The 26101-nt window shown below is 37.4% G+C and overlaps 1 protein-coding gene across 4 annotated transcripts in view; it reads left to right on the top strand.

The window, feature by feature from the left end:
* Positions 1–26101, top strand: part of LOC119794879 (protein tweety homolog 2-like) — a 47679-nt gene that overhangs the window by 6143 nt on the left and 15435 nt on the right. For all 4 annotated transcript variants that reach the window (XM_038302617.1, XM_038302620.1, XM_038302621.1 and 1 more), the window contains 4 exons: positions 4724–4835; positions 12735–12955; positions 19165–19260; positions 20750–20822. In XM_038302617.1, the coding sequence (XP_038158545.1) occupies positions 4724–4835; positions 12735–12955; positions 19165–19260; positions 20750–20822 (502 nt within the window). The remainder of the gene's footprint in view (positions 1–4723; positions 4836–12734; positions 12956–19164; positions 19261–20749; positions 20823–26101) is intronic.

The raw sequence follows: 26101 nt of genomic DNA, 5'->3' as shown, positions 1-26101 counted from the left end.
TACATTAACTCGAGCAACAACCTTCTCCTTCACCATATTCCTCTCCTTTGCAGCTGTAGCTCTGTTTCTCTGGCACATTTTTTTTTGTTGTATTTCTTCATTACAAACCCCAATTCCAGTGGGGTTCCTGTTGCCTGTTGTCATTGTGACTCGTCGAATCGGATCCCCACTGATGATGGCTTTTAAACTTGTTACACACATGCTAAACTCTGAGTGGTTCTACTTAGAGTTGATTGAACTAATTCATAGCAGCCATTGTGAAACCAGAAACTCAGAGTTCCCGGCCTTAGGCTAGATCAATTTAGAGTTGCGGATTTGAATCTGTGTTTGTTAAACAGGCTTCGTGAAATGGACCCTAGGTATGTTTTGGTAATGGTTATGTTAAGGTACTAAGTTAGGCCATAGCAATTAATGGGACATGAATGGAAGTCGATGGGTATCTTTGACACAAGATGAGTGTGTGGGCAGGTGGTGACAAAATGAATTCTAAATGTTTTTTTTTTTAGAGACAATAATAACTATTATACTAAAGCTATTGGCTCCTTTGATGCTTACATATTGCCATTGTTCACATTTCTTGGCTTCAACATATTTCACTTCAACATATTTTTACCATTACGTTTGGTGGCTAAACTAATGGCCCAATTTTCACTTACCGGTGGTGAGTCTGACATAGTGGAAAAATTGCAAATCTTCTTTTGGAAAGTGAGCTTATAAGCAATGCAAACAGGAACTTTTAAACAGCTTGCATGAGGAAAAATTGGCTCGTTAATGCTCTCGCATGCGTTATTCATTTCTTCATTCATCAACAGGCATGTGCATCGTTATATATAAACTGCAAAAGTACAAATTCCTCTTGACATGTACAATTTTGGCCTAGATTCTAATTGAATTAGGCTTTACTTCAAAGCCCAAAATATCCAGTTTGAGCATCTTAAATATGTATTAACAAACCGGATACTTATCTGATAGTTTTTTCACCCACCTTTTTTGAACACTACTAATGATGGATACTTCCATCATGACTTCTGTAAACAGTGCCCTGCTCTGTGACGAGTTTATTCTTTTTCTGCATGGATCATTCTGTCCGCAACCATTCAGACTGAAGTCTGATCGAGGTCAAATTTAATTAGTAATATGAAGGACAAGGGTAAAAAAAAAGAATGGATTTCAGCAGCAAATCTGAATTTAGAATTGTGTCCTGTGCCTCAGTAAAAGGCCCTTAGATGTATATTCCTATAGCAAAGCAAAACTTTGAAAGAACAAATTGTAAAGTGCATTACAGTGTTTCAAAGAATAAATTAAGCAAATCCACACACCTGAGTAAAATATAAATCCTCAGTTATCTGTTGGAGTAGGAGGATTGATTGCAAAAAATCTTATGGCAATGCCAATCATTTTACGCAGGGATGTCTTTGCAGTGAAAAGCAGCAGGCTTATCTTTTAAGAAAAAGGCTGAAAGTCTTTCCAAGTCTTTTCTGTTTGGAAAAGTTGTTGTGGCAGTTTGCTTTTTTCCTGCATATTAGCTTTTATATTATGAAGATAATTGAGTAAGATATTGGTGTGTGACTTGTGCTATCTGTTAATTAAATTCTGCCTCCTCACATTACATAAGAGTTATATTAAGGAATACATTTAGGAGTACTTGAATCAAGATGGGAAAGTTAGGTTTTGTGAAATATTTATTTAACTTAAAATGAGAAAGGAACTTTTATTTAGATTCCAGAATTTCAAACAATATAAATATATTTCGTTTTGAATATGATTCAAAGCAGAAGAACTATATTAAGGCAGAAGAACAAGGTCTAAAAATCACTTAATTGAATTGGAGCACTAATCCAATTAAGCTTGTGACAGCATTGGGCTTTAACTTTATTAGCTCCCTTTAGCTATACCTAACAACTACTACAGCACATGAGGCTGGTTGTGATTCTAAGTAACTGGGCGTGATGTTGTTATTCAATGTTGTTTTTGGCCTCTCTATGTTACAGTATATGTGTTGTGGTGACTTTTGTAAAAATGTGGCACCTTACAGATAAAAGTAGCATATCTGAGCTAAATTTTGCCTTACTTACTGCTAGTTGTCTTTGATCATAAGGTTTTCCAAAGGTCGAAAACATATAGTATTTTATTTTTAACCCCTAAATTTGGAGGTTTCCCAAAATGAGGAGCTTAACCCAAGGTTGGGGCGGTGGGGTTTAATTGAAGGGGGGCTTGTTAAGAAGAAAAGGAATTAATTATTTAGTTTAAAAGGTATTTTTAAACAAGATTTTTCAATTGTATTTTGCAACATTGTAAAGTAAACAGGTTATCTTGAAATAATTAATTACCATTTGAAGGTAGTGTTTGTGTTTATAATGAGATTATAGTTTATTTTATAACTACATGAAATTTATTAGGGGTGTGGGGAAGAAAAATAGATTTGGCAATACATCGCGATTTTCAGATGCCTGATATAATATTGATATTTAAGCTCCTAATATTGGATAAAAAAATACTTTTATAACACAATTTGGGGGAAAATGTGCAACTTCTGCACCACCTCTCACCACCTTGGCGCTGCGGAGCCCTTTGGCTGCGTGGCACAATTTCTGTAGTAGAGGCAGTCACAGTGGCAGACACAGACTTATTCAAACCGCACATATGGATACCAAAACAGCAAAATAATCGAATGATCAATATCTTCTGATGAACGAATACAGCACTTGCTTTTTTTTATCCCTACATTTAATTTTAGCAATATTTAGCAATATTTTATGATAATATCGTATTGTAACACAAGTATTGTGACGAGTATCGTATCGCGACACCCTTGGCAATACTCTCCCCTTTAATTTACTGCAGTTGACTTTACTTTATTCAATTTTTGAAAAGGTGGTTGGTGGTTTCAGGGATTGGCAATTTTTTTTTTTTTTTTCAGACAAAAATTTTTGGGAAATGGTCATAGTTGACTGGATTCCAATGTAACCCTCAAGAGTCCATGTGGTGTATTTAAAAGAAGGTCATACTCCTTTGTACCTGATTGTGCTATTCGTTGGTCACAGTTAAAACTGGACAGTAGACCTGCAAATCCATGGGGACATTCAGGTGCAAATGTTGTAACAGGTAAATGGTACTGTAGCTCACAGATGCACATCAGTAGAAAAATAAGAAAAAGAAATGGATGAATAAGATTGCAGGATACCTCAGATGTTAGCAATGCTAACTTTACAACTGTGTGATCATGGGATCCTTATGAGATATACAGAATATGTCTGCATTTTGAAAAACATAAAAAAAAAAAACACACAACAAAGAAAGTTCTGTTGATGACCCATTCACTAGCTTTGCAGTTACTACATTTAATTAGAATCACAGCTTTAAAAGGCAAAGCACATCCCTTAATGTTTTTTTCTTGCTAAATGATTGGGAAAATTCAATTTAGTTATAAATTCAATATTTAAAAAAAAATCCCCTTCCTTGTCTTGGTTCCTGCTGCATCTAATGAAGTTTGGAGTTCTTTTTTTCCTACTAGTGGCTGTTTCTTAAGCCCCTTGCATAAAAGAAAAGGCAATTTCTTGTCTACACTGGCATCTCCATATCCTATACTTTATTGTTTTCCTTTATTTTATATCCTCTGGTTGCTACAGGGAGGGTTTTGCACAGTCACACAACTCCAAATGCATCCCTAGAGGCACAACTGCCCTATGATGTTCAGCGTGCCTCATTATTGTTTCATTACTGAGTCATTAGATGCTCCTCGTTGTTGCTGATGTGTCATCTTGGCAGCAGGGTTAATGAAGAGCTTATTGTGAAGGCCAACACTTATCAGCTTAAACAGAAGCTTTGAAAAGCATAAAGCAGGATTGCATGGCTTCTTTTAAACAAACTCAATTGAGTTTTTTTTTTCAAACTCATCCGTGAAACTGAACTTACATAGACCACTCTAATTGTGTCCTTTCTGGTTAGATTTGATTGTATTTAAAATGCACTTCTTGTCCCTTTTCATAATTAAATGAGAGACAAGCATTTTTTTTTTTTTTTTGTAAATGGTGCAAAACAAATGAGAACACAACTCAAAACAACATCCATCAACTTTTAGGCGAAGACACAATACTTTTTTATTTTTTTCAGATTTGCAAAACAAGATGCAAGATGATACATGAAAGTTAACCTGAGAAAGTTAATCCTGAGAATAAATATTAGACTCTCATGTTATCAAAACCTTATGGATAAATTTCACTTTCATAATATCACAGTATCAAAACAAAATTATTTCAAATAAACATTTGTAAAATGATCTGCTTTTATTTTAGGCAGAAAAGCAGCATCTGGTCCTATACTGTAGCTAATGACAACGGCCACAATATGAAAATCTAATTTTTAAGACACAACGATGTGAATGGGTTATCACTTCAAAAAGAAAAAAATATGTATTTATAGTGGAAGTAGGGTGGATCAGAAGGTTTAGCACAGTCCCAGAAAACCCAAGGTGAGAAATATGGATTTGGTGTATCCCACTGAGCTACATTCTCACTTGCCAGTTTGAAAGCAAATGAGGATTCAGCAGTCAGTAACTCCTGTGAAATCTTTTTTTGGTTAAACATTAAATTGTAATTTGCAGAACACCTGGATATTGGAATTGTATGAAAAGATATGGAGTTTAATTTGTAAGTTTAAGTCTATCAAAGCAAAAATGAATGGAATAATTTCCTTTTCCTCTTAATTTCTCCATCCATTGCAGTTCTGCTGTAGGAGTGGGTTTCTATGGGAACAGCGAGACCAATGATGGCGTCTACCAGCTGACCTACTCCCTCTACAATGCCAATCACACTCTGGATGGTATCAACAGTCTGGTGAGAGAAGCCTGCCAACCTCTGCTCTAAAATCTACATCTTAAATATTGAACATGTCGTGTGGGGAAGTGTACAGCATAATAATGCCCCCTGTGCAGCCAGTGTTTACTTTAACATTAAACTAATCAATCATGTAAGTTAGATGTAGTTTTTTTTAAAAATGATTCCCACCATCAAATAGAGAATTAATAGTTTGGTTTTTGAATTTGGGGGAGTGTTGGCCTAGTGGTTAGAGCATTGCGCATGTGCTCTGAGAATAATAATAATAATAATAATAATAATAATAATAATAATAATAATAATAATAATAATAATAATCAATCCAATTTGTACCGCACTTTTCATTAACAAAAATCTCAAAGTGCTAGAGAAGGTTGCAAGTACCCGATTCGATCCCCACAGTCTAAACTCTGGGTCTCTGAACAAAACCCTTAACCCCAAACTGCTCCCCGGGGGCCACACTATGGCGGCCTACTGCTCCCCAAGTGAATGTCTTAAATGTAGAGGTAAATTTCTCCAATGTGAGATCAATAAACTTTAAATATCTATTATTATTTAATTTAGTTAATAAACTTCTAATAAAAATCGGTAAGCTAACCAGGCAATAACACTGTTACTGTAAAAGAATAGGAACTACAGATTGTGTTGTAAATGGCTTATTCTGTTAATGGTAATCTAGACGATAACAAAGGCATGACCCTTTGATTGCATGGAAAAAGCCCAGCTTTACAGCTGGTAAGAAAAATTCAGAGCAGAAATCACTTCAGGGGGTCTCCATCCACATTTTGTCACATTAAAGGAATTTATGTGACTTGAGTCTGCGAATGTGTAAATATGGATTATTTCTATGTAACTCCTGACCTGTATTCAGGGAAGTTATTTTGGGAGGCTTAGGGGCAGGAGGAAAATGAAAGAGAAAGAGGAGAGGGCGTCTTGCAGGAAGCAATAATCACAATGAGAAAGAAGAGGATTAACTCCCATCTGCCGTGCATTAATGGATGCTAAGCCGCTCCTATTTCCATCTCCTGTAGTTCCACTCTCTGTACCGTAGTGTGTTCGCGCATGAACATGTCAGTATCATATATCCACTTTAAGTGCTTGTATACCGCATGATTTATCACTCTGTAGAATACTTGGTGTCCGAAGCGGAATGCAATTACTGTCCTTGAATTGTTAAAAGGTTTAGGTATGCATGATGCTTTAAACTGGGTGTGAAAATAGGAAATATGACTTCACTGTAGTTCTCACTAGGGCTGAAGCAATTAATTGGATTAATCAAGATTCCTAGATTATTGAAATAATCATCAACTTATTTTGTAATAGCCGAAGTGAAAATACTATAAAACAGAACAAGAAGAACCCCTCAGACGAAAGGTGTGTATATATATATATATATATATATATATATATATATATATATATATATATATATATATATATATATATATATATATATATATATATATATACATACACACAGTTAGAAAAATAAGTATTTAAACATTCTGCTATTTTGCAAGTTCTCCAACTGTCCAACTTAGAAATCATGGAGGGGTCTGAAATTATCTTCGTAGGTGCATGTCTGCTGTGAGAGGTATTCTGTAACTACATATTTGTATGATACAGCTCCAAATAAGTATTTGAACAGGTGAAAAAAATCAATGTTATTATTTGGTACAGTAGCCTTTTTTTGCAATTCCAGAGGTCAAGCTTTTCCTGTAGAGACCTTTTCTAGATCAGTCAGGTTTCTGGGCTGTCAGTGAGAAACATGGAGTTTGAGCTTCCTCAAAAGTTTCTCTATTGGGTTTAGGTCTGGAGACTGGCTAGGCCACAACAGAACCAACAGTGGGCCTTTCTTTACCAAGTTCCTTGGCAATTTCCCTGTATACTTTTCCAGCCTTGTGGAGGTGTACGATTTTGTCTCTAGTGTCTCTTGACACTTTGGTATGGTCATGTTAGTAGTTGGATTCTTACCGATTGTATGGGCTGGATAGGTACACTTATGCAGATAACGACCTCAGACAGATGCACCTAATTTAGATTTTTTTTCTAGCTGATAGACAGGTGTTCAAATACTTATTTGCAGCTGTATCATACAAGTAAGCAGTTATAAAATCATATATTGTGATTTCTGGATTTATTTTTTATTGTGTCTGGCAGTCTGTGTCTGGTCTGTTTAAATTGGACAATATGTAGCATCCTCCTCACTTAGGGAGTTGTGGATACTCCCTAAGTGAGGAGGATGTGATACATTTTTCTTTTCTAAAAAACCAGACCATAGCTTGTTTTTGAGGATAAATTTTTTTTTTTTTTTAATGAGAAGAAATATTCTGCTTATCTCGACAGTATTCTATTAATAACCTGCTTGTTTTGCATGTTTAACAACATTTATTTGTTTTAGCTGCAAAAACCTTTCCTGCTGTCCACACTAAAAAGAATGGGTCTTTGACTGCGGCCAAAAGTGCATATATTTTATATTGTTTTAATTTAACTTCCTTTAACGTTTTTTTGTTTTGTTTTTTGGTTTGGAATTTCACACCACTATTTTTGATTCGGGTAGAGAAGGTTGCCTAGTCTGGTTCAAATCATATGTTCATTGGTCTGCAGCAATTTTTAGATGTGTTTTCAGTTGCTTTGTGTTTTTTTTTTTTTTTATCATTTTACGTGCATATTTCTGGATTTCAGTCATTAAAAAAATAAAATAAGCCAACATAGGCTTAAATCCTGAATATAAAGTAGAACAAAAGCAGTACAAATATTGATAATACTCTTCTTCTAATAGTTATACAGAAACATTTGTTATATCCTACAAATATTGCCATCTTAACAATATTTCTTAAAAAAAAAAAAAAAAAAAAAGAAGGTGAAAATCGCAAAAGCTATAGTGAGAATATGCTTTTAACTTGGGATAACTGTTGTGGAATCTTTACTGTAGAGATGGGATTTGGCTCTGATTGTTCTACAGACCCTTTCAGTCGCCTTCATCTCCAGTTTCTTTTATTGATTTAACCCTAAAGTATTATATATGTTACTGCTGCATGAGAGGAATTAATGATCCCAAGAGGTACAAAGTTTTAGTTGTGTGCAAAATCGTTGTCTGATCCAACTTACTCTGCTTAAAGAGCTGATGATTATCCCTAAAAAGTTTAAATAGTATATAGTCTTAAGATTTAGGGTTATAACCAAAACATTTTCCTCTTCTCAAAAATGATATTTTTTGGGTATTTTAAAGTGTTTTTTATACTTGTAATTTACAGAAGAAATCTAATTTTAGTCATTCACTTTGTTTTAACCTCGGGATCGCAGTTCATCTCATAGGTTAGTGATTTTCTCTAAGAATCGTTGACTCTGCTCATGACTTTTAAGGGTGTTCCCATAATAAAATTGAGAGGCCGCCTGCAATGTCTCATATAAATCAATAAGATTAGATGCAGACCGTTCTCCTTTTGCTATTGAACGAGCCCTTTGATTGTTCACACGCTTTCTATAATTCAGTCTTGTTTCTCGTGTTCAGCTTGCAATATTAAAGACTCTTCACCACTGCCAGAAAATAATGGGTGAGAGAACAATACAATCAGACTATCTTTTCAGATGTGTGTTTCAAATCTATGGAAGTGCACACTCTTTTACATAATGATTCCTCTAAAAATGGGAAGCTTCCCTGTGATTTCTGCAACAAAACGACAGTGACTTTCTGCATCATAAATAAGCTCTATTATATGTCTTTCTTCTGAAACCTGGCACTAAGTTTTGGGTCCTTGTTAACTTAAGAATCCTGTAATCATTCATTTACTTTTGCAAAAAATTCGCACACATATATATATATATATATATGTATGTGTATGTATGTATATATATATATATATATATATATTGATCAGCAGTGCACTTGAAATTGTTTTTGTAGGTAAAATAGTGGGGGATTCTCATTTACAGCCATGTCCAGTATGGAAAAACTTCTTTATGACCTTCTTTTTGTGGTGGAAAAAAAGATATAATCCATTTTAAAGGGAGACGGGGCAGTGGAGATTAGGGAAATGTGGACCACCCCCAGCAACTCAGTGATGGATCCCATTTTTCACAGTCAGGCAGAAGGCGTGTGGATAAGATTTGAGGCGTTATGGCAGGAACTGTGAGGAATGATGAACGCAGGGGTGGAGAGTGAGAGCAGGTTACTGGCAATAGGATACTTTACACTGTGGGATTGCTTGAATAGAGGAAAAAGCCTGTATCTTTGCAGCATCTTCACATCAGTACTCATTTTGTAGACGTACTTAGAAATCACGCCTGGCATCTCTTAGTGAAATTTAATCAGGGGTATGATGTTTCTGCGCTGTGAAGGAGACAGATAAAGTATTTTTCCTTGAGGTACATTTTTATAGTGTAGGATTGAACTGTCAGCTAAGTTAAATGTGTGAATATGTTGAAAAAATTAAAAGTCATGAAGTATCTGTCAGTCTTTTCAAAAATTGCTTTAATCATAATTTTCATGATGTTTTTAAGATAAAAAAAATCTTAGAACTTTTTTTTTTCTTAAGTGCATGAAATATCAACAAACCCTATATGGTTTTTCCTTTTTTAACCTTAACTGTTGGTCATTTAGTCAAAGATTGAAGTGTTATACTGTCTGATGAAAGTTATGTGGTGCTGTTTTGAGCAATGATTACTAGAGTTTTAGCTATTTAACATAGGGTAACAGGTTTGACTTTATGAGGCCAAAGTAAATGAGGTGGGTGGATATTTTGTTGCAGTCAGATACCATAGTTGCTGTTTAAAAGCTCTCCTGTTTGCTTCATAAACCCTTGACTGGTCCATCGCTGGTAACCATCAGGTCCATGGGGGTAATGTAATTCCCTGCGGTTATGTTTTCAGTGAGGCCAAAGCCCTAAGCTGCCAGAGTGTAAACCAGCTGCAATGCCTATGGGTGGAGTTACAGTAAACACTGATACTCCCAGCAGAAAGAGCGGGGCCATTCCAGCAGGTGGAATTTGAAGGGAATTTGGCCGGAGCTTGGCCATTCAGCTGGCTTTCGGCCTGAAGGGAAACTTTTAAACCACTACTACTGTAGTAACAGAACAATAAACTGTACTGTATTTTATAATGTTAAAGCTAGCTACTTTAGCTTAAAGTATTTGCAGTTTATGTTTTATCCTGTTTCCAGTGTTAAGAGGCTTCAATTTGATGAACTGCTTAGAGGAGAGCGACTGCAGCAACCCGTATGGGTTATGGTCTCACTATAGCTTCCAGTTAACTTGAACAGCTATACAGACAGAGCTTTTTGTCCTCCCCTATGAAATATTTGCTTCTTCGTGTGCTTACAGTACAGTATTATAGCTCTAACAATAAGGTATTTTTGTGAGTTTTGATTTTTTTTCTTTAAAAATGAAATCAAATAATATGGAGTAAATAAATGTGTGACTTTAAAAACAAAACACATAATTAAACAACCAACTTGCACCCTTCAGCAGCCAATGTGCATTCACACCGAATGCATTCAGGGAGTCAAATGATCTCATACATGCAATGTCTATGGGGGGCAGCGACTTCATCCTGGTGTCAGGGCAACCAAGCGTTTGACGCTGGTGTTCAGAAATCTAAACTTTGTCAGCTTAACCAGGAGCATCAGCCAAACAAAACTGCTAATCCAGCAGTCTTTTGGGAGACAGACACTACATGTAAGATGTCATCGCTTTTGCAGAGTTGTCAACATGTAAAAAATGAATATAAAGGAGTTGCACTACATGGATTTAAAAAAAACAACAGAATGAATTGTTATGTACAAGGAAAAGAGTGAGCTCTGACTCCACTAAAACATCTTTTTAAAGAATGCACCATTAGAAAGTTTTATTATACAGTGTAGATGTGGTTTGTGTTGAAATGAGTCAACATGTGATCAATGTTGCAGGCATGTGGCGATCACTATTAATTCCAACTAGCTTACTTAAATAACTTCATAAATGAGCACATTATACTGTTCTTAAGCAACCTCTGATAATATTTTTTTTTATTTTTTTTTATATGAACCTTTTTTGCAACATTGTCAGTTTTATTCAGTGTGGTGAACCATGCAATTCTTTTTATTAGCATTACCAGGGTTTTTGTATAAAACAAAATCGATAAAGAACCCTGAAATTTCTTCTGTAAAAGTTCCAACCAAAAAAATGGGAATGAAAATAAAATCAGCAGATTTTTTTTAACAACAGTTCAATTGGTTATCTAGTAGAGTGGGGTTTCAAATCAGACTTAAAATGTCTTTGCATAATGTGTCTTTTACAATAAAAACAAAGCAAGACCTGGTTACACAGATGTCCTTCTCTGCACAGATAGATCTTTTGAGATTGACCTAATCGCTGCAGGTAGAGTGATGCCTTGTGTAGCCCAGTATAATGAAGCCTTTCGAGCTGGTGGCTGGAGGCCCTGACTCAGTGATGTCTAAAGCGATCGCTACAAAGGTAGTACGAGACAGGATGATTCACCACGGGAGCTGTGTGTTTGAGAAGGTTGCTTTTACAACCAAATATGATGCTATCATGACCAAAGGGTAAATTCATGTACTATAGTCAGTGTTTAAAATTACAAGGGCAGCACTAAGATAGATTTGAGACAAATGTTGCAAAATGAAGCAAGTTCGTATTTAAAGGTAAGCAAATGCAGACAAACATTAAAATAGCACAAGGCACCTTTTTTATACAGTTTATCTGGCATAAAATGGATTTTGGGGTGAGTTACACTTTAATGATTAGTATCATTACCACAGTTAACATTGCTAACAGGAAGTTTTGTGTATTTCTTTTATAATAAGTAGATATGGATCCAAATTGTAAGATTTTAAAAAGGCTGTTGATATTTTCAAATCCAGTAAGCGCCATGAAAGGAAGGTTCAGACTTTTCAGTTGCATAAAACAAAAGTGTCAACATTCCTCATCAAATAATTAGTTTCTGTGCCTGAATCTTTTTAAAAAATGTAATTCTTCTTCCAGCTGTATGTTTAAACATATCACAGATACTGAAAGTAGCCAACTAAGTCCCATTTTCTTTAAAAATTCCGCAACAAAGGGTGTAATTGTTGAAACAGCCTGTTTAAGACACATAAAACTGATTCCTAGCTTTTGTTGTTTAGGGTTAGTCACCTGTTTCTTGTTGCCTCTCTAGGATTAATGCATCTGTTGTGCATCGGTCTTCTGCAACAGATGGAAAAGGGTTTTAAATTGTGTTGCAAATGTGCTTTTGTGTTGGAACTTAAAGCAGCAATGTGGGTGCAACCTTTTTTTTTTATTTGCGTAAGAGCTAGAATGGAACAATGTTCAACCACAGGCTTATGTAACTCTGAGCTGACTGTGCTATCTGTGCTAACTATGGTGACCTAATATGACATATTTTGGTGTTAATGTTCTAAGACCATTTAAGAGAATGATCTTTTCAGACAATGCTACATAATAAGGATTCCTTTAATTGCAGATACTATTTTAGCTTTTTCTTCCACGTCATATGTTCAGATCCGTTGAAGTAAAGCAGCAGGCAAAAGTGCCATTCCTTTGTCTTTGTTTAAGAATAAAATAAAATCTATTTACTTCGTTTAGTCATGCTTCTTGTTTATCTCCTCTTTTAATCAGAGACTTGAATAACAACAGTCTTCCCAGTGTTATTAGGTTTACATCCTTATATAATTTACCCCAATAAAACACACAATTAAGAAGATCTGATTTCAAATGGCCCTTTTAGCTCCTATAGCGTACTATCTGCTTGTAATCAGATTTCCTTATAGCTCTGATTTAATCTTAATTTCTGCATGCTGTTATGTCAGTGGGATTCTACTTTGCCTGTTTCAACAGTCTTCTTTTGTCTCTCTTTTTTCTCCTGTGTGATTGCCCTTTCATCCACATTCTTCTGCATTCTTAGGTTGCTGGAACTCAAAGCAATGTGAAAACTAGACTTAAACAACACCTAGAAAGGCTGGATGAGATTTTTGCTTCAAGGACTGATTACCTCCAGGCCCTGCGCTTCCTTCAGCTAATGGCTAACAACATCATTCGTGAGCTGACGGCTCTGCCAGATATCAACAGAACCAAGATTGACTTGGCAGCCATTGCCGACCAGACTGCTTTCATTGAGTATTACAGGTGAGTGGAGTTTTACTAGCTCCACTGGGTTGATGGAAATCATTTTATTTTTATGTGCATGCAGATGTAACAAACATGCTGTTTAGAATGGAGTAGTAGTAGAGATACAACTCAGCCACAGAGCAGATGGGATTTTATTGATCTCTCCTGAGAAATGCAACCCGGAAAAGCTATTTGTCCTGATTGCTAAATAAATGAAAGCTGAAATTGAGCTCATTTTCTAGCGTGCTGTTGAGGTCTTACACGCAGTCTCTCCTCAGATAATTATGCACGACCGAGTGTCTGTTTGGTCATAACTGATCTCCATTTACTTAAATTATTTTTGGTCTGTAAGCTTCGGAAATTATACGCACAGACTCACATACATGAAACCATGATGCATGGTGCTCTCTAGGTTACAGAAAAAATAAGCTTTTCCTTCTTCCTGTTAAAACGGCACCCATCACATGGCAGGCCCACAGGATCTAGTGATTTTGCTTGAAAAATAGTAATTAATTAAGACGTGAAGCAAAACCCAATACAGGAATCGGCTGAAGCCAAGTTTAAGCCGCATGGACCTGGCCAATCTGAAACCTTTCAATAGGTAGATGATCTGCTCAGACTTATACACTAAAACAGGACCTGATTATTATTCAACACCTGTATGTCTATACTACTACTTTATTTATTTATTCATAAAGCACTTTAAGGCAACCATGGCTACAGCCATGTGCTGCACATATAAAGGAAGAAAAAATAAAAATAAAACAAGTAAAAACCATAAAAACAAACAATAAAAGAATCAAAATAACAAAACAGAGTCAAAATAGAAAAAGTTTCACGCCGTGCTAAAAGCCAAGGAATAGATGTATGTTTTTGAAGGTTTTTTAATTTAAATAGACTTGTCTAATTTTAACAGAAGGATAATTCCATACCCTTGAAGCAGCAGCTCTAAAGGCTCTGCCCCCCTCACCAGGAGGCACCTGAAGTCCTTTTAGAGTTCGGTGCCTCCTGGAGCAGCTGATCAGCTGACCCAAGGCATCAAAACATATTTAGCAGTTGGGTTGAAATGTATCCTTTGGATCAAACAAAGCATCTTTGAATCCACCTGTTTTTTTATATATATATATATATATATATGTATTTTTTTTTTCTTTCCTGTTGATGTTAGTGTAATGGATATATGACCTTATCTGTAGGGTTGTGAAGTTGTTAAAACTAAACTGCTCTGTTTTTTCTATCTTCAAGTGAAAAACTCTTCCATCCATTTGTCTGTGCGTTATTTAAGAAAGTTATTTAAATAATCAATTCATCATAATCAATCATGTTATCCCAACTTGAATCTACTACTCTTAACCAGAGATGGGAAGTAATGAAGTACAAATACTTCGTTACTGTACTCAAGTAGATTTTTCTGATATTTTTACTTTACTTTACTACTTATTTTTATGACGACTTTTTACTTCTACTCCTTACATTTTTACACAAATATCTGTACTTTCTACTCCTTACATTTTTAAAAATTGTCTCGTTACTTTAGTGTTGAATCATTTCAATGGAGTTACCGTTATTATTTTTCACGTCATCAATACCAAATTCAATCTAATTGGATGGGAATCTACGTTGCATTTGACGCACCACTACAAGATGAATCGACAGATTCGGCGGTATTCATTGGCGGCAAATCATTGCAGCTTGGTGGCGGTGGCGTTAGCATAGTAGCATGGACGACGAGATGATTGAAAATGAACACAACGGAGATCTAGTCCTATTGGCAGACATCCATTTAAAATGTAGGCAACGGCATGAAAAAAGTGGTTTCTACTTTTACTTTTATACTTTAAGTACATTTACAAGCCTGTACTTTGTTACTTTTACTTGAGTAAAGAAGTTTAATCAGTACTTCCACTTTTACCAGAGTATTTTTGAACATAAGTATCTGTACTTTTACTCAAGTATGGAAAGTGAGTACTTTTGCCATCTCTGCTCTTAACTCACATATACAGTATACAGGTGCTGGTCATAAAATTAGAATATCATGAAAAAGTAGATTGATTTCAGTAATTCCATTTAAAAAGTGAAACTTGTATATTATATTCATACATTACATACAAACTCATATATTTCAGATGTTTATTTTGTTTAATTTTGATGATTACAAATGACAACAAATGAAAATCTCAAATTCATCATATCAGAAAATTAGAATATTGTGAAAAGGTTCAAAATTGATGGCCCCTGGTGCCACACTCTAATCAGCTAATTAACTCAAACCACCTGCAAAAGCCTTTAAATGGTCTTTCAGTCTAGTTCTATAGGCTACACAATCATGGGGAAGACTGCTGACTTGACAGTTGTCCAAAAGACGACCATCGACACCTTGCACAAGGAGGGCAAGACACAAAAGGTCATCGCTAAAGAGGCTGGCTGTTCACAGAGCTCAGTGTCCAAGCACATTAATAGAGAGGCGAAGGGAAGGAAAAGATGTGGTCGAAAAAAGTGTACAAGCAAGAGAGATAACCGCACCCTGGAGAGGATTGTGAAACAAAACCCATTCAAAAATGTGGGGGAGATTCACAAAGAGTGGACTGCAGCTGGAGTGAGTGCTTCAAGAACCACCACACACAGACGTATGAAAGACATGGGTTTCTGCTGTCGCATTCCTTGTGTCAAGCCACTCTTGAACCACAGACAGCGTCAGAAGCGTCTTGCCTGGGCTAAAGAGAAACAGGACTGGACTGCTGGTGAGTGGTCCAAAGTCATGTTCTCTGATGAAAGTAAATTTTGCATTTCCTTTGGAAATCAAGGTCCCAGAGTCTGGAGGAAAAGAAGAGAGGCACTTCATCCACGTTGCTTGAAGTCCAGTGTAAAGTTTCCACAGTCAGTGATGGTTTGGGGTGCCATGTCATCTGCTGGTGTTGGTCCATTGTGTTTTCTGAGGTCCAGGGTCAACGCAGCCACATACCAGGAAGTTTTAGAGCACTTCATGCTTCCTGCAGCTGACCAACTTTTTGGAGATGCAGATTTCATTTTCCAACAGGACTTGGCACCTGCACACAGTGCCAAAGCTACCAGTACCTGGTTGAAGGACCATGGTATCCCTGTTCTTAATTGGCCAGCAAACTCTCCTGACCTTAACCCCATAGAAAATCTATGGGGTATTGTGAAGAAGAAGATGCAATACACCAGACCCAACAATTCAGAAGAGCTAAAAGCCACTATTAGAGCAACCTGGGCTATCATAACACTTGAGCAGTGCCACAGACTGATCGACTCCATGCCACGCCGCATTGCTGCAGTAATACAGGCCAAAGGAGGCCCAACTAAATACTGAGTGCTGTACATGCTCATACTTTTCATGTTCATACTTTTCAGTTGGCCAACATTTCTATAAATCCTTTGTTTTTATTGGTCTTCAGTAATATTCTAATTTTCTGATATGATGAATTTGAGATTTTCATTTGTTGTCATTTGTAATCATCAAAATTAAACAAAATAAACATCTGAAATATATGAGTTTGTATGTAATGTATGAATATAATATACAAGTTTCACTTTTTAAATGGAATTACTGAAATCAATCTACTTTTTCATGATATTCTAATTTTATGACCAGCACCTGTAGCATCAGCTATCTTAGCACACCATTTGCTTGGCTGTCTTTATTTAAGGAAATAGCCTTGTAGCACCATGTGTATAACCAGCTGGAAAAAAAAAGGACTGCGAGAAATGTACTTCAAATTGTATTACAGTATTTTTCCTATAATTATTCTGATTATAATAAAATGGGGATTAAAAAATATTTAAGTAACTAATCTCAGTTTTTTTGCATAACTAATACAGCTCTTAAAAAAACTAAATGTAGCTGTTAGTCTATTGTAGCACTAAAAATAACATTTTCTCGCTTAATTAAAAAATTTCACGTTAGTATATTCATATTCATTCTGCTCTCAAAAAAACAAAATTAGATCATGACCATCCGGAAAATAAATGCTAGTGTTTAGGGATTACAGAGGCAACGGTCCAATACCTATCTACTATCTTAATTTTGATATCGGATATCAGAGATCCAATCCAGTGCACTTTACATTTAATTGTTATTTCTTTCTTTTTGCTGTTTATTTAGTAATACATAATATAATGTACATTTATATCTCTGTTGGTTTTTATTACCCTTTTTCAGCAATGTTTATGTCAAGGCTAAACCTCTTCTCGCATGGCAAGATATATGGTTCTCCCATTTATCAGCTGAATTGGATCGTTATTGGATATCAGCCCAGGTATCGGATTAAATCATAAAAAATTGGATCACTGCATCTCTAATTACCATATAATTAATTACTTGATGTTAGTTTTCATGATTAAAAACAATTCTCACCACAATTATAGTTGTTCCAATTCCAATATCAGTATCGGAAATGTCTCCTTCACTGCCGAAAATTCTGGCATTGGTATCAGCGAGAATTGGAGTCCACGCACTGATCCAAAGTGATCCAAAATTTTATTAAAATAGGATCTTTTTACTGGTTATTTAGATTATTTCCATTAAAGGGTTTAACCTCAGCCAGGCCTTAACACAAATGGAGGTGATTGTGCTGACATTGCATGTTTTCTAGCTGATGTAAAATATCCATCATTGTTCATGCGATCAACGACGGCTACAAAAAGAGATTGTGCATCTGTTTTTATACAGGAAATAATTTAACCAATATATGGCTACCACCTTTGATTCCCCTGGCTCCTTTGTAAAATGCATTTAATTCTGTGATTTGTAACTCACTGAGCTCATTCAGCTGGCTGTCCCTCTCCTTTCCTAATTAAATAATTTGATATATTTCGATCAACAAATTGAGTTGTCTCTGTTATAAAATATCATTAAAAAATGCATAAAAAAATGCATTATGCCAAAGCTAAACCTAGGTTTCTTGAAACAAAGTAGCTTCAATATTTAAAGGAGTCAAATCATTCCATAGAACCAGAAATCTGAAAATAGATGATTAAATTGGAAAAACGGGGTGTTTAAACATATCACACTTCAGTTTGGAATTGATAAAACAGTCAAAACAGTTATTGAAATTACCTTGCTGTTTTCATTTTCCTGATAAATTATCTTAGCTAATTTTGAAAATAAATTGGTAATGGACATTATTATATAAACGGAATTCCATTTCCTTGTATTTTTCCTTCATTATATTTCCTTACTTTCATCCCTATCAGTTTTAGGAACACCATACTCTTTTAATTCCTCACATTCCAAGCAATACACAGACTACTGTCCAAATAACATGATTTGTACTATTAGTGCTAAAGCCTTCTTATATCAATTTCATACACCATCCAGCTTGGCTCCACATATCGTGCACTTTCTGTACCAACAGCGGATTTTCCTTTGGACCACAGTTATCTGACACTGATCCCCTGGGTCTTGATTGGATTTTATGTGGCCATTGAACAGCCTGCAGCAGAGTTTTATTGAACAGAAAATGTTACAACAATCCAGTGCTACTAGGAAAAAAATGACACCATTCCGTTTTCCTAGTGTTGTATTTTTCTCTACTTTCGCCTCGAATTCAGTTACATGTAGGTCCTTCAGTGGTACTGCTTTTAAAGAAAAAGTGCAATTTCACATCCTCCATCCATTTACTTTATTCTGTTAGTAAAGTTATGTTAAAAGTATATCAGATCGAGTACCTGTGCACCTTTTAATGAGCAGAAGGGAATTCTATTATTCAATAATGGTCAAAAATATAATTATTGCTGTAGTGTACAGTCTGTTTATAGAATATTAAAACATGTCTGTTTGAGTGAAATGTGGAACATTCGAGTTTTTGCCAAAAATGTATCATACTTATCAACTGGCTGTTGAGAATGGCTCATAGGAGCTTGCTTGACTTGCCAAAACCACACATATGCACACTCACACTTTACGCTTTAAGCTCAACGTCAGCCGTTCTTGTGAAGGACATTTTCAGAGGAGAATGAAAAATTAATGTCTATGGATTGGCGTTGTTGAATTATTAAGCTCAACATGCTGGAAATTACCTGAAACAGACAGGCTTTAAGTAGGAGACACTAGTGCTGATTGAAAAGACATATAGACAATTCACACCTCATGCCTACACAAAAATCGAGACAGCATGTGCTGACTCTTGAATGCATAAAGAAATTTGTTTGTTCGTGAAAGATAGTGATGCAGCTTGTTATTGATGCGACACTCCCCTGTCTTATAGATGGCTGACCTACCTGCTGCTGCTGATCCTTGACCTGGTCATCTGCTTGGTGATGTGCTTAGGAATTGCTAAGCAGTCTCAGTGTCTGCTGATCACGTAGGTACCATCAATGTGCACTTAAAGGAAACCACCTTTTGTCTCAATCTAAAGCTATATTTTGTGTAGCCTCTGTGTTCTTATTGAAGGGCTACAGTAATAAAGGGCATCAGTCAGCATCAATGGTGACATAAACATTGACCCTGCCGTGTATCACTGCAAAAGACAGTACTCAGCACAAGATAACACAAGAATGCTCATATTCATCTACTACTGTACATTCGCAAATATAATTACAGCAGCATTTATCTGCCTAACTCTTTGTCACAGTAGCTGATTGAAAATAATTTTAGATTAAAAAAAAGAAAATAAAAAAGATGGCGCCATAACGCTTGGTTCTTTAAATTTCTGCCAATGATTTAAATTGGCAATGATGTTCAACAGCCAAATCCACATTTCAGACTCTCCACCCCATTTGCCCAATTTAGTACAACCTACATGTCAGTGTTACCAGATGATGCTCAGGATCGCTGCTCACATCCCTCTCTAATGGGCCCTCACTAATGCCTATTGATCGACTGAGAAGGATAAGACTGCTCCCTTAACTAATTATTAAGTGCTCTCAGGCTGCTTTATTGGTGCTTTCAAGAGGGTCCACGGAGTAAGTTGGTGCAGCGAAGCCATGCCCAGGGCTTTTATATCCATCACGGGGCCATTTTTTCCTCCTTTTACATAGTTTATCTACCGCACACTCCAGGCCTTATTTTAAGCTTTATTCCAGTTATCTCTTTCAAAAAATGTTGTTAATAGTTTAAGATTTTCTGAAGTAGTTTCTTTTTCTACAACCCTTTAATATAAAAATCTTGTTAAAATAGTCAGTCTTTAGGTCACAATAAAATTAGAAAGTGGAGTACCACTAGCCTCTCCAAAAATAGGATTTGAGCCTATATAGTATTAGCCATACAAAATTTCCCCACTTTCCTTTATGGGCCTTTGCCTGGTCCTTGGCTAGTCCCCTAAAAATAATTTTTAAACATCTAAAATATTATTTCTGTCATGATTTGTGGACATTAAGATCTAAAGAGAAGCGTCATCTCATGGCCAGACCCTGTAATTCACTGACAGGGTGGAGTCAGTTTAAAAAAAAATATGCACGCCCGTGAAAAGGCCAGTGGCTAGAAGTGTGTGGGTGCGGTGGGGTGGGGTGTGGGTGGGTAGGTGTTGGTCTGGGGTTTGCTGCCATTCGGCTGGCTTTTGATTGGGAAGGGCCATTTTCAATGGCTGCCACTGTAAGAGTTAAACTGCAGGAGTTGAGATGGGAAATTTATTTGGTATATTTTCTAAATGAGGATTAAGGCTAAACTACTGTATAACACACCACGACAATTTGGGTTTTGCCTAAAAGCTGATGAGGGGCTATGTTGAGTCAATAGATGAGATAAGAAAATCCCATCAGTATTCTTAAAAAAGGGAGACTTTTGAATAAATTCCACAATGTCTATCTGTATCTACCTTTCACTCTTCATAACACTGCTCTTATTTTCTCCAGGATTATTGGTTTTGTGATACTGTCCTTGATTCTAAGCTGGGCTGCCCTAGGAATTGGCACTGCGACAGCTGTGGTGAGTAAGATAGGTACAACTTTTTAAACCTTTAGGAAAACAAAATCTGTTATCATTATTACCTTTTTTTGTATTTGTCCTAGGGGACTTGTCATTAATCTTTTGGGCCAGCATTCAAAGAAGTTAGATTCTTAAAAGGTTTCTGTGCAGTTTATTGTCAGCTCTTTTTTTAAGGTCAGCCATGCAGTAAAGCTGATTACACATCTCAAGTCTTTTAGATCAAAGAGCGTTTAATCCTTTAGCAAACAAAGGAGATTTCTAGTTTTAATTGCTCCTTCTGCTTTCTTAAAAACCTCACATCTTTGCTTGTTTTCTGTCTCTCCTTTAAGCTTCCTTATTTTTGACAGATTGTTCTATCTTAATAGTATACACCATGTGTTCCACGCATCTAGGCTTTGTGTGGTTAATGATGCACATATTAGAGATGCCGTCGGGGGTGTTAGGAGATAATATACCTTTGCTTCCAGCCTTCCCCATTTCTTATGTCCATGACAGGAAAATCCTCACATCTATATGTTGTCCCTCTGGTTTTGAGAGCTTGTAGGGCTCTTTCAAGAGAAGAGGGGGGAAGAGATGGTGTACAAGTTTCAAGCTAAAATCGAAGCAGCATTGAATGGCCATGGCACATTAGCAGTGCACCGGGTTGTGTCATGCACCCATGCCACCCCTTGTATTGATGGTTTTACTCATAGTATATAGACATAGCTAGTTGGTATTCCTGTCTGTAAGATTTGAAATGCTGTTGCTATCACCTAAAGTATATTATAAAGCAGTACAAAATAGGTAAAATAAGACATCTCCTCTTGAAGTTAGAAAAACTTGTTTTGTGGTTAAGGATATAAGAACCGCAATCCATAAAGAATGGCTATTTATTAGGTGTTGTCTGACACTATTTGAAGTTGCCAATCTACAAATATTTTAGGCCTGACAACTTGCACATGCCTTATTGATGTCCAAAACCTTTTTTTTAAATTTAATTAGCACTGCCATGTTTTTGCTTATGAAGTTTGAGGGTGCAAAGTCAAACTGCCTTGTCTAAGTGTTTTGCATGAAAACTCTACAAAATTCTGTTTTTGAACCAAAATGTCTCAAAAGGATCTGCAAAAAGCTCCAAGACACGTTTTGTTGGTCTTCAAAAGTAGGCAGATATAATAAGATCTTCCATGGATCTTTCCACTCGTCGTCTTCCGCTTTATCCAAGACTGATTAGGGGGAGCTGCAGTGTCAGCAGAGACTCCGAGACTTCACTTTCCTAGCCCCGCCAAAAGAATAGGTCCCCCTAGGGTGTCCTGGGTTGTCTCCTGGTCCTCCTATGGGATGGACGTTCCTGGAACACCTCCTGAGGGAGGTTTCTAAGGAACATCCAAAAAAGATGTCATAACCACCTCAGCTGACTCCTAATAATATCAAAGAGAAATGGCTCTACTCCAAGTCTCCCCCTGATGAGCAAGCCCTTACCCTATCCCTAACGTGCCCAGCCACCCTGCAAAGCAAGAAGCTCATATCCATGATTTCATTCCTCCATGCATGATCCAGATTTTATGACCATGTGAGAGGTTAGGAAGGTAGCCAACCAGTAAATCGAGAGGAAAAAGCAAGATGGCGCCAGTGTGTCAGGCGGGCCGTCAGCTGCTCCGATTGTTGTTTGTTTTTCTATTGTTTATAACTTATTTTGAACATACCGTCAACACTCTACGGGTGTATGATCGCCAAACACTGTTAGATCTGAGGATTTACGCCAAAAATCTTGTCAACGTCAACTTCAATTATTATGGACAAAAATCGTTGCCTCCTTTCCTATCGGGCATCCCGACATACCTCTGCCACACTCCGACGCCACCCCCGCGGCGAAAACGGCCCCGCCGCCGGGGTAAGCGTAGCGGCTGTCTGGTGAGGCTGAAGGCCGGGTTGGTACGTCCTGATCGAGGTGGATATGGAGCGGGGCTTCGCCTTTGTGTCTCTCGACGTTCCCTGGACCCCGTCGCTGCCTGGTTGGTACCGGTAGCGGGCTCGGATGTGATGTTTCAACCCCGCGGACTCTGCTCTCTTCGTCCCCGCTGGCGCGGAGTAAATCTGGGGAACCTGCGGCCTCTGTGTCGGGCCTCCCGGTCAGCTGATCGCCCTGACCCGCCAGCTCATGCTAGATTTGGCCTGGTAAACGCCAGATCGCTTGTGAATAAATCATTTATTCTTAAGGATTTCTTCATATCCCGGAATTTGGATTTCCTCTTCATCTCTGAGACCTGGCTGAAGGTTGGTGAGTCCAGTGTTTTCACCGATCTTCTACCTGATGAGTGCGCCTTTTTTAACTCTCCTCGGACGTCTGGCCGAGGAGGAGGAATTGCGACTGTTTTTAAGAGTAACTTTGATTGTAAACAGATATCGCTCTTAACCTCCTTTACCAGCTTTGAACTCAGTTTGTTTGAGCTGGGGCATTCTCACAGGGTACTGTGTGCTGTGGTCTACCGGCCTCCAAAATATAACAGAGACTTTTTAACAGACTTTTCTGTGTTCTTGGCTGATATCATGCCCAAATATGACCGGGTCCTTATTGTTGGAGATTGTAATATTCATGTGTGTTGCCCTGAAAGCCCTTTAGTGCGGGAATTTTTAAATATCATTGATTCTTTTAATCTTGTTCAGTCTGTACTCGGGCCTACACATGAACGTGGTCACACACTTGATCTTGTTTTATCTTATGGTTTGCCTGTTCTTAACCTGGAGGTCTGTGACGCTTTTTTCTCAGATCATATGCCTGTACTTTTTGAAGCTCCTGTTTGCTGTCACATAGTTAAATCTCACGCTGCTGCTCACAGATGCAGAGTGATTAACCCTTCCACTGCTGCTCACTTCTCCGCAGTGTACAGTCAGAACTGCGTTATTCCTGAGTCTTTGTATGAGGATACAGAGGCTCTTAACTCATGGTTTCTTGACACCTGTCAAACTGCCATAGACATTACAGCTCCATTAAAGATCAGGCAGCAGAAAGCTAAATCAGAGCCTTGGTTGAATGAAACAACCAGGACTGCCAGACAGAATTGTCGAAGAGCTGAGCGAAAGTGGAAAAAGGACAAATTGCAAATATCTTTTCAATTACTGAGAGAGTGTTGGCGTCATTACCAATCCACTGTGAAAGAGGCTAAAAGAAGATATTTTTCCGATATTGTTCTTTTAAACTGTGGTAAGCCTTGTGTGTTGTTTAAAGTTATCAACTCTGCTCTGAATGCACCTCAGACTGTAATTGAGGCCTCCCCTGCTGTGTGTGAGAACTTTCTTCACTACTTTATTGATAAAGTCACTTCTACCAGAGCACTAATTTCACCTCCTGCTTCTGATCCTTCGGTGTTTGTCCCCTGCTCTGCTGTGTTTGACATGTTTGAACCTGTGACCCTGCCTTTTGTGCAGGAGATTGTGGGTCACTTGAAGCCTTCAGGGTCTCCAGATGATACTGTCCCACCCCGATTTTTTAAGGAGGTCTTTCCCACTATCGGGCCATCGTGTCTCACAATTATTAATAGCAGTCTGTCCTCTGGAGTAGTCCCTTTAAATCTTAAACATGCAGTCGTGCAGCCTTTATTAAAAAAACCTGGGCTGGATCCTACTGTTCTGTCGAATTTTAGGCCTATCTCTAAGTTGCCTTTCTTCTCAAAAATCTTAGAGAAGATTGTTTATTCTCAGCTCATGGACTTTTTAAATGAACAAAATGTTCTTGAGATTTTCCAATCTGGTTTTAAAACATTGCACAGCACAGAATCAGCGCTTTTAAGAGTTTTTAATGACATCTTTTTAGCTACTGACTCTGGACACTGTGTTGTCCTTGTACTTTTAGATTTGACTGCAGCATTTGATACAGTGGACCATGAAATCCTGATTGCTCGTTTGGAACAGTGGGTGGGCATCAGGGGCTTAGCACTGGAATGGTTCATGTCCTACCTGTCACATCGGACTTTCTGTGTCAGCCTTGATGACTCTGTGTCCTCCACTGCTCCTCTCTCATGTGGGGTCCCACAGGGCTCCGTGCTTGGCCCTCTTTTATTTTCTCTCTATCTACTCCCACTTGGCTCCATTCTCAGGAAACATGGCATTTCCTTTCACTGTTATGCTGATGACAGCCAGATTTATGTCCCCCTCAAAAAGGCTGATTCCTACTCTGTTGAACCACTGTTAAGGTGTTTACATGACCTTAAAGCTTGGATGTCTTTAAATTTTCTGAATTTTAATGAAGAAAAGACAGAAGTCATGGTCTTTGGTGGCACATCTGTGACCCCCTCCCTAGTTGATCTAGGTTCTCTATCGCAATACAGTAAACCAACTGTAAGAAACCTCGGGGTAAAAGTGGACTCAGACCTTAAATTTGACAGCCAGATAAAAGCTGTAATGAAATCTAGCTTTTTCCAGCTAAGGCAGCTGGCAAAGATCAAACCAGTCCTTCAGAGACGGCACTTTGAGACAGTAATCCACGCCTTTGTGACCACTCGGCTGGATTACTGTAATGCACTTTATGTGGGGATTGCTGGGTCCTCAATTGCTCGTCTTCAACTTGTTCAAAATGCTGCTGCACGTCTTTTAACTGGCACACGCAAGTACGAGCACATTTCACCTGTTTTAGCTTCACTCCACTGGCTGCCCATCCATTTTAGGATTAATTTTAAAATTCTTTTATTTACTTTTAAAGCCTTGAATGGCCTTGCCCCAATTTACCTCTCTGAGCTTCTGCACCCCTACACTCCCAGCCGATCTCTCAGGTCAGCTGATCAGCTGCTCCTGACAGTGCCTAAAGCAAGGCTTAAGCTCAGAGGGGATCGAGCGTTTTCTGTTGCAGCTCCAAAACTCTGGAATGCATTGCCGCTGCACATTAGACAGGCCACCTCTCTGTCTCATTTTAAAACTCTTCTTAAAACCCACCTCTTTTCTTTGGCTTTTAACACCATGTAGAGTGTTGATTTTATGTACACATGTTGATTTTATGTACACATGTTGATTTTATGTATACACATGCATTTTTTTATCCTGTGCGGGCAGTGCTTTTATTTTATTTTATTTTATTACTTTTATTTATTTTAGTTATTTTATCTTTTTGTGCAGCACTTTGGAAACCTTGTGTTTATTTAAACCGTGCTATATAAATAAAGTGGATTGGATTGGATTGGATTTCACTCAACTCTCTCTTCACCACAAGAGATCAGTGCAGTGTCCACATTATGGCAACAGCTGTCCATCTATCTCCCACTCCATTATCTCCTCACTTATGAACAGGACCCCAAGATAATACTACAAAT

Source organism: Cyprinodon tularosa, unplaced genomic scaffold (genome assembly GCF_016077235.1).
Source record: "Cyprinodon tularosa strain WSP-4 unplaced genomic scaffold, ASM1607723v1 ctg495, whole genome shotgun sequence".
NCBI classification, from domain to species: domain Eukaryota; kingdom Metazoa; phylum Chordata; class Actinopteri; order Cyprinodontiformes; family Cyprinodontidae; genus Cyprinodon; species Cyprinodon tularosa.
This window is presented reverse-complemented; position numbering and strand designations above follow the sequence as displayed.